This window comes from Pituophis catenifer, unplaced genomic scaffold (genome assembly GCF_029215685.1).
Source record: "Pituophis catenifer annectens isolate HBS135680 unplaced genomic scaffold, rPitCat1.0.hap2 SCAF_3, whole genome shotgun sequence".
Lineage (NCBI taxonomy): Eukaryota > Metazoa > Chordata > Lepidosauria > Squamata > Colubridae > Pituophis > Pituophis catenifer.
Window position 1 is genome coordinate 194716993 of NW_027256883.1, and position 15460 is coordinate 194732452.

Below are 15460 nucleotides of genomic sequence, written 5' to 3' on the forward strand. Positions count from 1 at the left end.
AGCAGATGTTCAGCCTTTCCTCAGCTCTCTGAATGAGTTCCACAAAGGAAAATTTCACTCTTCACACAAACTCTCAAACTTTTTAAAGTTTTCATAGAACATCAGTCCAAAATACAGCTTGATTTAAGCTGCAGAACAGAAAAGAAAGCCTTGAGGAATATTACAAGCAAAAGGGGGAGGTGGACTTTGACCCATAAGATATTTGGATGTCAACCCTAGGTAATAAGCCAACATTATAGGTCAGTGATGGCTAACCTTTTTGCCATCGCGTGCGAGGAAGGGGGGCGGGGGAGGTTTGCGTGCATGCATGCCCACACCCATAATTCTATATGCCCCGTCCCACGCATGTGTGCATGATCCCCCTCCACCCCCCACTCCTGGCACGCGATGGCCCGTTTTTCTTTCTCACCTGGCTCCAGATCCTCTCTATGCATATGGGGAGGGTGAAAACAGCCTTTCCCACCCCGTCGGAGGCCCTCCGGAAACCCGAAACGGCCCATTTCCCAACTTCCAGTTGGACAGGAAGTTACTTTTTTGCTGTCCCCAGCCTCCAGAGACTCCTAGGCTGGATACAGCAAAAAAGTCACTTCCTGTCCAACTGGAAGTTGGGAAATGGGCCATTTCGGGCCTCCGGAGGGCCTCCAAGGGGGTGGGGAAGGCTGTTTTCACCCTCCCCAGATACATAGAGAGGATCTGGAGCCAGGTGAAAAAGAAAAACGGGCCTTCCCCACCCCACCCCCAGGGCCTCCGGAGGCAGGAAACAGCCAGCTTCTGGTGGCCCAGAAGTCCCGAAAATCAGCCGCAGCTGAGCTGGCGTGCCAGGCGACATGGCTCGGCGTGCCACCTGTGGCATGCATGCCATAGGTTCGCCATCAAGGTTATAGGTCATCAACACCGTCCGGAGGCTATGCTGATGTTATCGTCATATACAGTTTATTTAAAACTTTCCCAATCTGGTGCGCTCCAAACATATTGGGACAAGAATTCTTAAAATCAATTGGAAAAGCTGGAAAAACTATGCTTAACACAGTACTGTTTGGGAATTATGGAGAATGATTTCTCAACCTTCTGGAAGTGACCAGGTTGGAGAGAACTGCTATAGAGAGGCAACAAAGCTATGAAAAACGATAGCATTGGAACAAAAAAACCTGAACAGATATTGCGCTGTTGGATACTTTACATTAGAAATCAATAGTCCACAGTTAACTTCACTGTGCCGAGACAGCAGGAATTTGTAACATTTTATAAGCATGAAAGATTTCATCCTATTGCCTTTAAGTGTTGCTAGAAAATTGTCTGGCAATTTATGAATTTATAAAAATTGATTCCATGGCTCTTACTTGTCCTAGGCACAGATTCAGTACAACAGCTAAAATATATGCCCCACTTGAGTTGAAGACTTTGTAATTGAGTGCATGAAGACTTTAATTATATATTTTCTCAAAATCAATGAAGTATTGAAAATGAACGTAGATATAACATTTTAATATAAGAACTGGAACACACAAACCTATCAATTGATCTCTTCCTTAAATTATGGTTCCTCTGAAGCATTTACAATTTATTAATACTTGTACAAGGAAAATATAATTCTGCCATTACAATGTCTACTACTGCATCAGGTTTTTAAGTACATAGATAATCTTAGCTTCTAGGAACAGAATGAACAGGGACAATTAAAAGGAAATACCTGGAAGTTATATTCTTACTCTTTTGGTACAATGTAGTCGAAAATTAGGGAATTTGAAAAAGCATCCTGCCATTGTGCTGAAGGGGGAGGTGGATGGAGATGGGTTTTTTCTGCTTCTGCTCAGGAATTAGGGAAGGGAACCATCTTCAGAGACTGGATGGACTCGTTCCCAGCTGCTTTTCATCTGGTCAGAGGGGCTGGGATTGGGAAACCGAGAGAATTACCATATTTTTCGGAGTATAAGATGCTCCAGAGTATAAGATGCACTTTATAGAGGAAAATAAGAAAAAAAATTCTGCTTGAGAGGCTCTGTTTGAGAGGCTGCGTTTGCAGCCTCCAAAAGCTCCAAAAGCATGGGGCCCAGCGAGTGGGCTGGGCTACATTTGGTGTACAAGATGCACCCAAATTTTCACCTCTTTTGGGGGGAAAAAGGTGCGTCTTATATTCTGAAAAATACGGTACTTTGTGCTTTGCATGGGAACTTCAGATTCCGCCTGACTTCATCCAATTTCTCTCAGTAAAAGTTATTTTCATTCAACTCAATGGATTCAAGGCTTTTGCTTTCCTGAGGGGGCTGACTGGGGCAGGTCTGACATACAGGTAGTCCACAATTGAGACCAAAATGTATGTTGCTAAATGAGACATTTGTTAAATGAATTTTGCCCCATTTTGCAACCTTTTTTTTGCCATAGTTGTTTAGTGAATCATTGCAGTTGTTAAGTTAGTAATATGGTTGTTAAGTGAATCTGGTTGCCCCACTGACTTTCCTTGTCAGAAGATTACATAACCATTGCAACCGTCATAAGTATGAGTCAGTTGACGAGGGTCTGAATTCTGATCAGACTGCAACAGTCATAAGTGCGAAAAATGGTTGTAAGTCACTTTTTTCAGTGCTGTTGTAACTTCAAATGTTCGCTAAATGAACTGTTTTGAATCTAGGACTACCTGTACTACACTGAGTTTCAGCACAGTTTAATAGTCTGGGTGAATGAGCCTGTATTAAGTTATTAATAAAGTGAATAGTTTATTGAGTCCCCAGGAGTGAGAAATTAAGCGAACGAGATGAGGAACAGCCTGTCTCAAGAGCACATGCTCAGCAGGCAGGTGCATTTTTACTACAGTTTCATTTCAATATAACCTTTGAAATGCAAGTGGTGACCTCTTTGAAGTTGTTAATTTTATTACAACTATGGTAGATGAGGATAATTTCTCTTTCTTAATTTTAAATCTGGCTAATTCTAGCTAACAAATTCTTTCACTTTTTCCATTAATAAATCTATTCCCTCCAAGGGATTTTCAACTACTAAAACCAAACCCTCTACAAATGCTCTAAAGTTATGATCTCTTTTTTCACTTTTATCCAATAAATTTTTTATCTCATCTTACATTTCTAGTAAGGACTTCCAAAGTCAAAATGAACAACAATGTAAAAGTGGGAAATCTTGTCTTGTTCCTTTTTATACTTCATAAGGTTTAATCAATTCTCCATTGTCCATTATTTGTCCTGTTTGTGAGAGCTCTCTCTCTCTCCCATTTGAAGAAATAAAGAGAAAACTAAAACATTAGCAAAAGTATGAGAATGGAAGATCAAAATGAACTGAAGCAAAAGCCTGATTTTCAAACTGAGGAAAAAATAAAATGTGTCCATATCTAATATAACCTTTATGTTATTTCAGAACACTTGTAGAATGAAATTAAGAGAGATTTATTAAATTGGGAAATGTTGCAAATAACGTTGTTTGATAAATCTAAAACTCCCAGGATGCAAAAGAAAGAGAAGGGTTAGGACAGCCTAATCTTAAATTGCCCTTTTCAAGCCTGTTGTTTGATTTGGATGAAGCAATGGGTTCTGTTTGCGAAATAATAGAATGATAGAATAACTTGAGGTTTAGAATGACATGGGTTTAATGAGAAATTAAAATGAAGTCAAGAAAACAATTGACTGCAGAAGCATATAATTGTAAGTGGTTTTCATATATAGTTTAAGGAAAGGTTCAATATGAATAAAAAAAAAACAATTAGAATTGAAAAATATAAAATGGAATTGGAATTGGAATTATGTACCAATGATAAATACCGGTAGGTAATAGCAAAATGTATAAACTTTTGTAAGTTTTGAAAAAAAAAAAAAAAAAAAAAGAACAGGTTTTAAAGATAGCATGACAAAAACGGCTGCTAAATTTGGAAATAAAATAGAGATGCATACTTGAGGCAGAATGTAGGTAATGGCTATTAAATTTAAACTGTGTCATAATTTAAGAGAAAATTTCTATAAAATAATATATCATTGGTAAATGATACCAAGAAAATTATCAAAAACGTATAAAACGTATTTCAAACCAATGTTGGAAACATGAAAAGCATGAGGGTGATATTGTATCATGCATGATGGAATTGTGAAAAAGCTAAGAAATTCTGGGTATAAATTCACATAATGATACAAAGGATTTTAAGGATTAAAATTGCTCTAAAACTAGAATTCTTCTTACTGAGACTTATGGATAATGAATATGAAAAGATTTGTGGTAAATTAATACCGTATATCGTATCTGCACTAAGATTAATTTATGTACAACAATGAAAAAATAATGAAATTCCCATAGTGCAGGAATGAATTATGAAAATGTTAAAATCTGCAAAAATGGAAAACTGATCTGTTTGTTCAGAGAACAAATAATACAAACTTTTTTTTGAAAAAGTGGCAAAAGGTTATATGGACTTTTTGCTGAAAGAAGAAGAAAAAAAATAATTAATTGATTAAATAAAGAGGCAAAAAGCGTTGGAAAATACCTACAAAGGGAAAAGGAACAATAAGAATGTAATTATCTGTTGAAAAGAAGCTCAGATATAATCTGTACATTTCTTAAATTTGGTCTTTTTCTGTTTTTTTTTTTCTATAAGAAAAATGTCAGTATATATTTAAAACAGTAATTTCTCTTTCCTGCTTCCCACACTATACTAGCAGGTATTCACGTTTTTAAAACTATGCATGTTTAATTTAGCAATCATTTGGACTTCTGAGCAATTAAGTAATTTATAAGTCCTTTAACATGTGAGTTCCAAAACTCATCTCAACAAAAATACTCTTTTTATTGTTTATGTTTGAGGTAGACAGAGAATCAGATAATCTAAAGCAGTGGTCCCCAACCCCCGGTCCGCGGACCGGTGCCGGGCCGTGGAGTACCTGGCACCGGGCCGCGCAGCGGCCGGGGGACATGAACGCTGCAGCGCAAAGGCTCCTGGGCCGTGCGCAATAGGCCATGCGCAAAAGCTCCTGGGCCGTGCCCCCACCCCTGCGCGCGCTCAGCGGGCCGCGGCGATAAAAAGGTTGGGGAACACTGATCTAAAGAACCACTTTAAGGCAGACAAGACCAGATACCAAGTGCTGCTCCTAGGTGACTTGATTTGAGATGGACTGTATGTATATAAGCAAATGATCTGCCATTGACCTGAGCTGGTGTGACATTTCTCTGAAAGTAAATGTTCCATCTTGGATGACATCATAATCAATAGTTTGATCAGATAGAACAGAAATAAGGTAATGATAAACAAGGTCTGTAAAGCGTTCAGATACAGAAGTTTTATATTTTAAAATAAAGCAAGTTTTTTTCATATTTCCTTGTTCAACTTATTCAACTTTAATATATATAAATAATTAAAGTTATCTGTAAATAAAAATCAGATCACAGAAGACTAGACTTTCTTAAACTTGAATATCCTTCTCAAAACTACTCTTGACTTTGGCAAATTATAACTTGGAAGAAGCTTCCCGTCAATTTTAAAGCAAACTGCATTATCTTTGTTTTTTTGATAAGAATTGTGTTGTTTCTGTAGTACAAAGCTCTTAGTTGGAGCAAATCTAGATCTCCTTGCCTAGATCGATGGAACAACCCATTTGTCTTCACCTTAGTTTCAGGCTAAAGAGAAAGGCCAAGGCCCCCTTCATTCCATTCAAAAGGAAAAAAATAATCCACTTTGAGTAACAAATAGACTTGAGGTCTCAACTTACATACATACATTTATGAGCAGTTGCCAGTGATTGTAAGATATTTTAAAAAGTTTAATAAATTACTCTGAAGATATAATTGAAGGGTATGGAATAAATACTGTATATTAGATGAACAAATCTTCATCTTCTATTTTTCATTTCTTTATGTAGGACAACACACATAGCTTTAACGTGTCATTTCTCCTAGAAATACTCTGGGGGCAAAATCCAATGTCCTGGATCATATTGCTTTTACTTTATGTTTTTAACCATCATGCCTTTTCTAATTAGGGCACTTTTGATTACGTTTTTATTCATTTTTACCCTGCTGCTTATATCAAGAGAAAGGAAACATCATAAATACAAGCACAATTCAGAATATAAATTGATAAAAGAATCACATAGAGATAAGCATAGAAATTACTCTCCAACCTGCATAAAAACTAATGCATACTTACATATACCAACAATAATTGAGAAGGCATGCTCCAGTCTCAGGCAAAAGAGAAGTCTGTAGAAGTTGAAAGACATCAAGGAGAAACATAAGATGACACTAATCCATTCCTGTAGCCTTTTCCCTGTTTAAAAAAATAATAATAATTTAAAGCATGGTGCTTTTTGCTCTGCTCGTATTAAAACAGCGACATATTAACCAACACTTAATATGAAAGTCTTGGAGGAACAGATAACAGGTAGTCCTCAATATAAGCCATGAGGATTGCTAAGGGAGGCAAGACCACAATCACTTTGCTTATTCACCTTTATCTCCTCTATGGCTACATGCCCTCCTTGCTTGTGAGCTGCAGAGCTCTTCCAAAGATAAGTATGTGATAGGTGAGAGGGGCTGGGAGGTGTGGGACCCAGTGGAGTGGAGAGCAAGCCCAACGCCTGTGGGGAGCCGGTGAAGAGGGCAGGTAGGGGAGATGGGATAGGCAGGGGGCCTATCCTACGCAGTACTGCAGTGACTGCAACTTTGAAACTGGATGATATGTAGCTTTAGGGGGAATCTGTCATAAGGTCTCCTGGTTGCTAAATGACCAGTTGTACATCAAGGATTACCTGTACACCTCTTGCTGCTTAAAAAGGGATGAGCAAGACTTCGCCCTAATTTTTGGCAGAAGGAGCTGGCAGGCACTTTTTCATGTAAGGTATCTGCCATTAAGAGTTGTAGATGGTAGATAAAATTCGCCCTCTTAGTATTTTATTTCTGAAAAAACCCATTTTGGATTTATATGAATATTTTATTGCATCCATTTTTGAAATATTATACTTGGCACATTATGTTTTACTTGAATAGTTGAAAAATACCCATTTTTAAAAGTTGGGTTAATGAAATGGAGGAATTCAGTTTGGCTTCTGTGTGATCAAAATATTTTATCAAGCACTCCCATAATTCTGAATTTTCCTTGCATAGTGGCAAGGAAACCATAAAAAGACAACTCCTCCAGGAAGCATAAATGCTAGCCTTATCCCAGGGAGAGGTACACACAGTTCTTCTACCTACATCCTGCAGTATGTTGACTATGTTGTCTCAAATGGAAAAAGGAAATTCAAAAGTAGTGATTTTGTGGAAGCAGGTTTTGGAACCCACATAGCTCTCATATGTAGGACAAAGCATAGATTATTAGCTTGACAATATGTTTTTTTAAAGTATATGTGAAATTATTATTATTATTATTATTATTATTATTATTATTATTATTATTATTATTATTATTATTATTATTCTAATTCAGTATTCATGACATCAAAGTTAACATTCTGCAGAGAAGCAATCACACCCTAAACAGAAGACTTTAAATGTTAAAGTCCACAAGGAACAATTAAGATGTTCAAAACATCAGGGCACTTACATTTTACCTCCCAAAGGAAACTATGCTCAATCTCCTTGTGAAAGTAACCCTGCCATTTCAAGTCAAACACTAGTTCAGTACATATTAAGCAAGCATTGATTAAACTATAATTTACTGAATAAATCAACAGGGCTTATATAACACACTAAGTCTTAAATCATGAAATGCACAATGAACAGTCATATAATATTCTAAACCAGAATCAATTAAATCATTTACATCTTAAAGTGAAACCAAAGGTTCAGAATTGTTTATATATAAGAATGAGGGAAGAATGAAGTTAACTGGAAAGTGCCTAGATTAACATACTTCATAGCTAGTAACATGATTTGATTTTTTGTTAGCAAATTGTGAAAACGCAGCCACTGGTATACGCAACCCATTGCTTATGACTTAGCACACTTTTTATACACCAGCTGTTGTGAATATGGCTCATCAAACTGTGCCTTTTTGTTTTGTCTGAATCTAGTTAGTGAGTGCTATTTATTATTTATTTATTTAATATCCTAGCTTTATTATTTTTATATACCCATAAGTAACTCAAAGCAGAAATATATCTAATACAGTACTCTTCCTTTTATTTTACCCACAATAAGAGCCCTGTGAGGTAGGCTGGACTGAGAACATACTTTGGAAGTTGTATGGATTTTCTAAAGGGATCCTGTTAAGAATAAGAAACAGAACAGAAGGCAGCAGTTATATTGATCAAGAGGCTAGAAACAGTGCTTCTCAATCTTAATAATTTTAAGATATGAGGTCTACAATTTCCAGAATTCCCCAGCCCACTGGAGAATAATGATCTAGATTCTAGAACGAAGTTTTGTATGTGGAAAGATTACATTTTGGATTCAGATATTTAAAAAATACTAATAAAGTAGGACATGACAAAGGCATACAGAATGATATATAGCCGTGATGGCGAACCTATGGCACATGTGCCACAGGTGGCATGCATAGCCATATCAGTGGGCACGCCAGCTGAGCTCTGGCGCGCATGCGCGCACCGGCCAGCTGATTTTCGGGCCTTCTGGGCCCACCAGAAGTAGGGAAACAGGCTGTTTCCTGCCTCCGGAGGGGCTGGGGATGGGTGAGGAAGGCCCGTTTTTCTTTCTTACCTGGCTCCAGATCCTCTCTATGCATCTGCAGAGGGCAAAAACAGCCTTTCCCACTCCCTCGCAGGCCCTCCAAAGGCCTGAAACGGCCCATTTCCCAACTCCTGGTGGGACAGGAAGTGATGTTTTTTGCTGTCCCCAGCCTCCAGAGACTCCTAGAGAGGCTGGGGACAGCAAAAAAGTCACTTCCTGTCCCACCGGGAGTTGGGAAATGGGCCGTTTCAGGCCTTTGGAGGGCCTCTAAGAGAGTGGGAAAGGCTGTTTTCACCCTTCCCAGATAAATAGAGAGGATCTGGAACCAGGTAAGAAGGAAAAACGGGCCTACCAGGCCATTGTGTGCCAGAAGCGGGGAGGAGGGTTGAGCGCACATGCGCAGGGCAGGGCGCATAGAATTATCGGTGTGGGCATGTGCGCGCGACCCTCCCCCGCCCCTCCCTCTCCTGGCACGCGATGGCAAAAAGGTTAGCCATCACTGATATATGGTATGGAAAGTAAGTCAATATTTCCTCTTTGGAATTCCTGGTGCCGAGTTTGGTTGTTTCCTTGCAGACATTTCATTACCTAATTGGTGGGAGTGCTGTTTTCTTCATGATAATCAAAAAGCTAAAAAGAAAACAAAACAGATCAGAACACCTCCCCATCAGCAATCAACACTCAAACGGGGACTACTAATACCAGACCAACAATCAAACAGTAAACAATATCCCAGTGAAGGAACTACCACCACAAACAATCAAACAGTAAATAGTTTAATCAAGGAACTACTAAGAAGAAAACAACACTCCCACCAACACTGATACAAAAAGCCACTGTATATAAACAGAGCAAACCCAACTCCCTTCTAGCACTGAAGATGTTACCTAGTTGTGTAATGAAACATTTGCAAAAAAAAACCCAAGGACAGAAAGCACCAAGGATTCCACAGTAGAACACTGAACTACAAATAGTTTATTCTGTTAGTACCAATATTTCTCTTTCACACTGTAATGTTAGAACCTGAGAATTGTCAATGAATTGTCAGCTCTAAACTAATGGTAGTTAGTTAGCTGTTAGTTGTTTTAACAGTTAGCTGTTAAAATGAAATATATTTCAAACCTTCCAAAATGTCCCACTGCCAATGATTCCTTCACACATCTGTCTTTGGATTTGCAAGAGGCCAAGCAGTAATAAGAGGAGATTTGACACATGATCATTGTTATGTGAAGCTTTAAATTAAGAGAACAAAAACTCTTTGTATAAAAAACAAAAATGTTCCAGTGGATATTTTTGATAAAGCAGTTTAGTGAATCCTCAATTAACTGTAAAATATGTTATCTTTTTAAGCAGAGCTGTTGGTGGAGCAATCAAAAACACCAGACACACCCACTGTAGCTTCTCAACCTAGCATTTTCTGTATCTGTTAAGACTATCACTCTTATAATCTTAAACTACTGGGACAATGCTGGATTATGGAATTGAATTTTAAACTTTTTAAGAATGTCAAATTGACATGAATGGCTATGTCAAGAGTTAAGTATGTGATTCTGCTCTAAACATGTTTATTCCAAAGCATATTTTATGACTGGGCAGCTCTGCAATATTTTACGTCTAGCCACGTGGCCAATACATCGAACAGCTTCTATGGTGTTTCCGAATTGAATAAACTGCAAACAGGTAAAGTTATTTTATACACTGAAATTAAGTTCAAAATTGAAATATTGCTTCTTAGACACTGAACATTTACCAGGTAAGACAAGCAATGGATAAACCAGATTAAATCAAGCAGTTCAGCTGATTCTTTGCATATATAAGCCTCATTCATTGGTACCTAGGGTGACTGGGGTGTTACCTTTCAAAGCAGAGAGAAAAGTGACTCAAAAATCACACACACACACATGTACACTATGAAACTGTAGCTACAAAAGGAAACACATGCTATATCTTGAATGAAGGAGACAGCCAACATTTTTACAGTATTAGGTGTCAGGTCAAGTGTCAAATGAAAAGACTTAAGGTCTAAGGGCCACATTTTATAATCTACTATTACAGTACTTGTAGTACAAGATTCATAATCCTTGCTTGATTTCAATCTCATCCACCAATCTGATCTTTGTTTTCGGCTTTCTATTTTTAAACCTTGTACAGAACAGAAATGGCTATCTCTTAAGTTTTCCAGATTTCTATCTTACAAGCCTGCCAAACCTTCATTATCTTAAAATGTTTATTCAAGCCCTTGAAAAGGATAAAAGGAAGAAATCAACCTTTGAATAGATCTAAGCAGGATTTTGAGCATGTAAGTTTATTATTATTATTAGCTACTACTAGCCCACTATATATTATGCCACTTATTGATAGCTCCCGAAAAGGTTAATTTTTCTGATCCAGTTATATAATCTGAATCAAGGACAACTCTGGACAACGTCACCCCAGAGATTTACCCTGCTTCTACTTTAGCCTTCTTCAAACAGGTCCTTGAAACCTGGCATTTATCCCAGACACTGACTTAGATTGGATGGATGGCTCCTTGGGGGAATGATGTATGATTGAGATGTTGGTTTGATTTTTTCTGAGTGTTTACTATTTTTTTCCTTTATTGTTGTTACTTTGTTTTAATATTATGTGCTACAGCACATTAAGAGTTGCTGTGGAATTGGATGATCTAGATTTTCTGTATCTCAATTTCAACTATTACTTTATATAGACTGGCCCTATTGAGGACTGTAATTCAAAACATCTGGAGGACACTCACTCCAATTAACGATCATTCATTAGATTTTTATCATTTTTTGTTAACACAAGGTGGCGTATACACAGCTACCTCCTAGTTTCTTCACATCAACTCTGTGAGGCGGGCAAGGCTGAGAAAAATTGACTGTCATGAAGTCATCCAGTTGGCTTTCATGTCTGAAGCATCACTAGAACCTAATTACAGCTGCACATTTAAACTGGCTCTGAAACTGGTAAGAATTTTCCATTAGAATCAACACTCAGGTTTATGAGAAAAAGCATCCAGTCTGGCGCAATGATTGTGGTCAGATTATTTATCAAATTGCATATATAGTCCACCTTTCCTTAAGAGAGTAGAGTTGTGAATGTTTAGATAAATAAAACATTTTATTCATTTATTCATAAATTTTATAAACACCACTTTAGGAACTTATAAAAATGTTCAGATTCTATTGCTTTGCGGTCTTTAAAAAAGGCAACCCAAGTATTCATAATACTTAAAATCAAGGATTTAAAAAGATGAGAAGGCCATACTGACAAAGAAAGCTGAACTAAAAATACTATTTTAGTCTGTACCCAGTGAGGAGCAGTTCAACTTAAATATATATCCCAAACACATACAGCCAAAAGGCCTTTCTTTAATTTTAAGCTCTGTTTGAGCACATCCCCAATATATTTTTTATTTCATTCCCTCATCCAGAACTTCCACTGCCGTTTTGTTTCAACAAGGAAATGATTAAGATTGTTGTGCTGACGAAGAGAATTTTAAACCAGTAATTTTTCAGAAGGAAGACAACCCATGTGCTCCTGTCTTTCTCATGCTAAACCGATACCAAGTATGTATAAATGTACTTTATATAACCCAGAAGAATTATATAAAAGAGCCAGTTGGCCTAATGGTTAAAGATACTGATTTAAAACAAGAGGGTAGCTTAAAAATAATTCAATGATTTTGAGTTATTTTCTCTCAACCTTAGAAAGAAGACACCAGCAAATCACTTTCAAAATTTTATCTATCTGTCCACGTTAGTCATCAGGAGTCAAAATAGTAATAAATAAAATCCCACAGTATACAGCACAGATTATAGTATCAATTCTGCCACAATCATTAAGGAAAAGTTTTTTGGGAGAGGAGAAAGAAGAAAAATATATTTTATTTACTTAAGAGATTTTCCCCCCATCATGTCTGTTTCTTGGAGACTGCCTAGACAAGTCCCTGTAGGTTGCTTGGCATGGTTTTTCGGAAGCGGTTTGCCATTGTTTCCTTTCTAGGTTTGAACAAGATTAACCAAGGTCACCCCCACTGGCTTTGTGCCTAAAGTGGAGCTAGAACTCACAATCTCCTGGTTTCTAGCCTGATGCCTCAACTGCTCACCAAAAGAGAAATGATTGAGTTACTCAATTAACCTTGAAAGGCATAATGTACTATACAAAGGCTAAAATTGAATAAAAACTGCATAACATTTGAATATAAATACATATCATTTGAATATAAATGGCATAAAGTTTGAATACAATTTGCAGCTTGCTGTAACCAACAAAAGCTGTTTGAAATAAAGCCAATACTCTACAACAGGAGTGTCAAATTCGCGGCCTATGGACAGGATGCATCATGCGCTGGCCACACCCACACCCAGTTTAGGGAAGGAGAAAGTCACGATACGTCACGTGACAACATGATGATGTGACTTTGACATCCCTGCTCTACAAACTATAACGCCCTAGATTTTGGACAAACCTTCAGCGAATCTACAAACAAAAACAGAGGGTCTTCCATGACAACTATCTCATAACATATAACATGTCCTGATTTGCACTAGGCCATGATTTCCAAATAAACCCCAACTGACGACAAACTAAGACAATCATAAGAGGATATCATAAAGTAGTGTTTGCTTTTCCATTAGCAAGATGGATGAATCTGTAGTGCATGAATTAGCATGGCCATTTTGCTAGAAAAGTCATTTTGCCAATGTGAGCATCTACACTACTGATTATACTGCTTTAGGACTTAGAGTGAAAACTTCATTAAAGAGTTTTTGACTCCTAGTCAAATCATGAAGTTTTCTTGACAACAGCATGAAGGCGGACTTCCACTTTAATCTTGTGGTATGGTTTTGACTAATCCCTTGAAATTTCCCACAATTTCCATTCCAGGTAGTAACAGAGCCCAACCCTACTTAATGTTTCACTTAGTACATTCATAACGGGAAACCCAGGGTGCATTAAGCATACCTCTAAATAGGAAGCTGAAGGCAACTAAATATTTTTACATGAGTTTTCTTTATAAGGACCATCTCAGGTGCACACCCATTACTGACTACAAAAAAAGAAAAAAAATACTATCTGTACATCCTTTAACCAAATATCTGAACAAAAGGGTTAAAACAAGAAGACACCAACTGTAGATGAGGCCCAGACCTTATTTTATGTCCCATACCCTCTTCCGTCTCTTTTAGAGACTGGATTCAGTGCTTGGACCAGGGCGGTAGACAGCTTGCGGCTAAAAGGCAGCATTAACCGAATCAAAAAGATCCCACTCTTCAGATTTACTAAATCTGATCCGGAAACGTGGAAGGGGATCCCAAGCGCCACTTTTTTTAAAAAAGCATGGGAAGCCCGTCCCACCGCTTTAAAACCTAAACCCCAACTTGCAGGTTCAGACGGATCACCCTAGAGAAGGCTCCTTCCGACGACCTGCCCGGGGCAACGTGCTTCAAGGAGCCGCTCAAGTGCGCAATAATCCCGGGAGAGGCAGAAAAGGATGAGCGAGATGGACGAAGCGGGCCACTTTCGTTACTATCCGGCATCACAATCCAGGGCCCGCCGGGACGGCCGACAGACCCTTTGAAAGTCTCCCCCGTCCCCTCCCCCGAAATCCCGCATCCCTCCTTACCGGGGGAATACAGTTCAGCCAGTTCCCGGGCTCCCGCGTGCTGGGCTCCCCACCGGGGCCAGGAGTCTTCGGCGGCGGCGGCGGCTGCTATTGCTTCTTCTTCTTCTTCCTGGGCAGTTGACGCAGCGGCCTCCGCCTCGGACGACGCCCTGGCCGGTTCGGAGCCGGCTCCAGCCGTCCGGAGCGGGGCGCACTCGGGCATAGTTCCGGCGCGGCCTCGCTCCCCTTCTTCGTCGGGCGGCTCTCGGTGAGCAGCCTCCCCTTGGAGCTCCGGCCCGGCCGCTCGCATCCCAAGGCCAGGGGAGCCGCCTGCCGCCCGCCCGCAGGGCAAGGACGAGGGCGGCGGCGGCGGCGAGAGCAACATCGCGACACAACCCGCCCCGCGGCCAGCCAGCCGGCACTCGCCCCTCGCCGCCACTCCGCCCGGCCGAACGAGGCGTCAGGAACAGCCACGCCCCTCCGGCAAGGAGCCGGCCAATCCGCGCGCGTTCGCCTCAGCCAATAGCGTCCCGGCCTTACGGAGGCGAACGCCCGAACCGGAGCCCATCGGCTCCGCCCACCTGGCTGGCGAGGGTACAAGGGGGGAGGGGTTGCTCCTCCCCGGTTTCTCCGCGACGTAGGACCCGGGCCCGGCCGTGGGGCTCCGTGTGGGCGGCTCGTGAGCGGCGGCGAACCCGTTAGACCCTGCGCGTCTGCCGAGCTTCAGGGCGAGGCCGTGGCAAAGCCGGGATGGAAAAATCTGAAGGCGTTGCCCGGGTAGCCGTGCCTTCCATTTCGTTTTGCACGGAGGTGAAGGGGGAAAAAACCAACCCTGCAATCGTTACTTCTGAGGTGTGTTCGCCTTCCCTGGGGATAAATGAAGTTTATTTTTTACCTCTCTATTCAATAGATGTCTGTGGCCGCCGATCTTATACGCAAACTCACGGCGGCAGTAAAATCCAGCACGGCACCTGTAAAATAATAAAACGAAAAAAATTGAGTATTGTATTGAGTAAAATACAATAATTATGCATTGGTAAGTTTATATAAAAATGGAAACTCTATTCGAATTTTCCTCCTTTCCCTTTTTGAGGTCAAGGTTGTTCCAGTAATTTGCCCCAAATTAATTCCATCCTTATAACCCTCAGGGTGCAATGAGTCTCCGCTTGACGAGTGATCTTTACAATTTAGGTGGGATTTGAACTCTGAACACAAAAGGTTCATCAGTTTACGGCA

General features: G+C 39.8%; 1 protein-coding gene across 2 annotated transcripts in view; it reads right to left on the minus strand.

Annotated features, from left to right (window-relative positions):
* UBE2V1 (ubiquitin conjugating enzyme E2 V1) overlaps positions 1 to 14630 on the minus strand; it is a 63905-nt gene extending 49275 nt beyond the window's left edge. For both annotated transcript variants that reach the window (XM_070941739.1, XM_070941733.1), the window contains exons 1-2: positions 14246 to 14630; positions 6137 to 6256 (exon numbers count right to left, since the gene is read on the minus strand). In XM_070941739.1, coding sequence (XP_070797840.1) covers positions 6137 to 6256; positions 14246 to 14609 — 484 coding nt within the window. In that variant the 5' untranslated portion in view covers positions 14610 to 14630. The remainder of the gene's footprint in view (positions 1 to 6136; positions 6257 to 14245) is intronic.
* Positions 14631 to 15460: the final 830 nt, after the last annotated feature.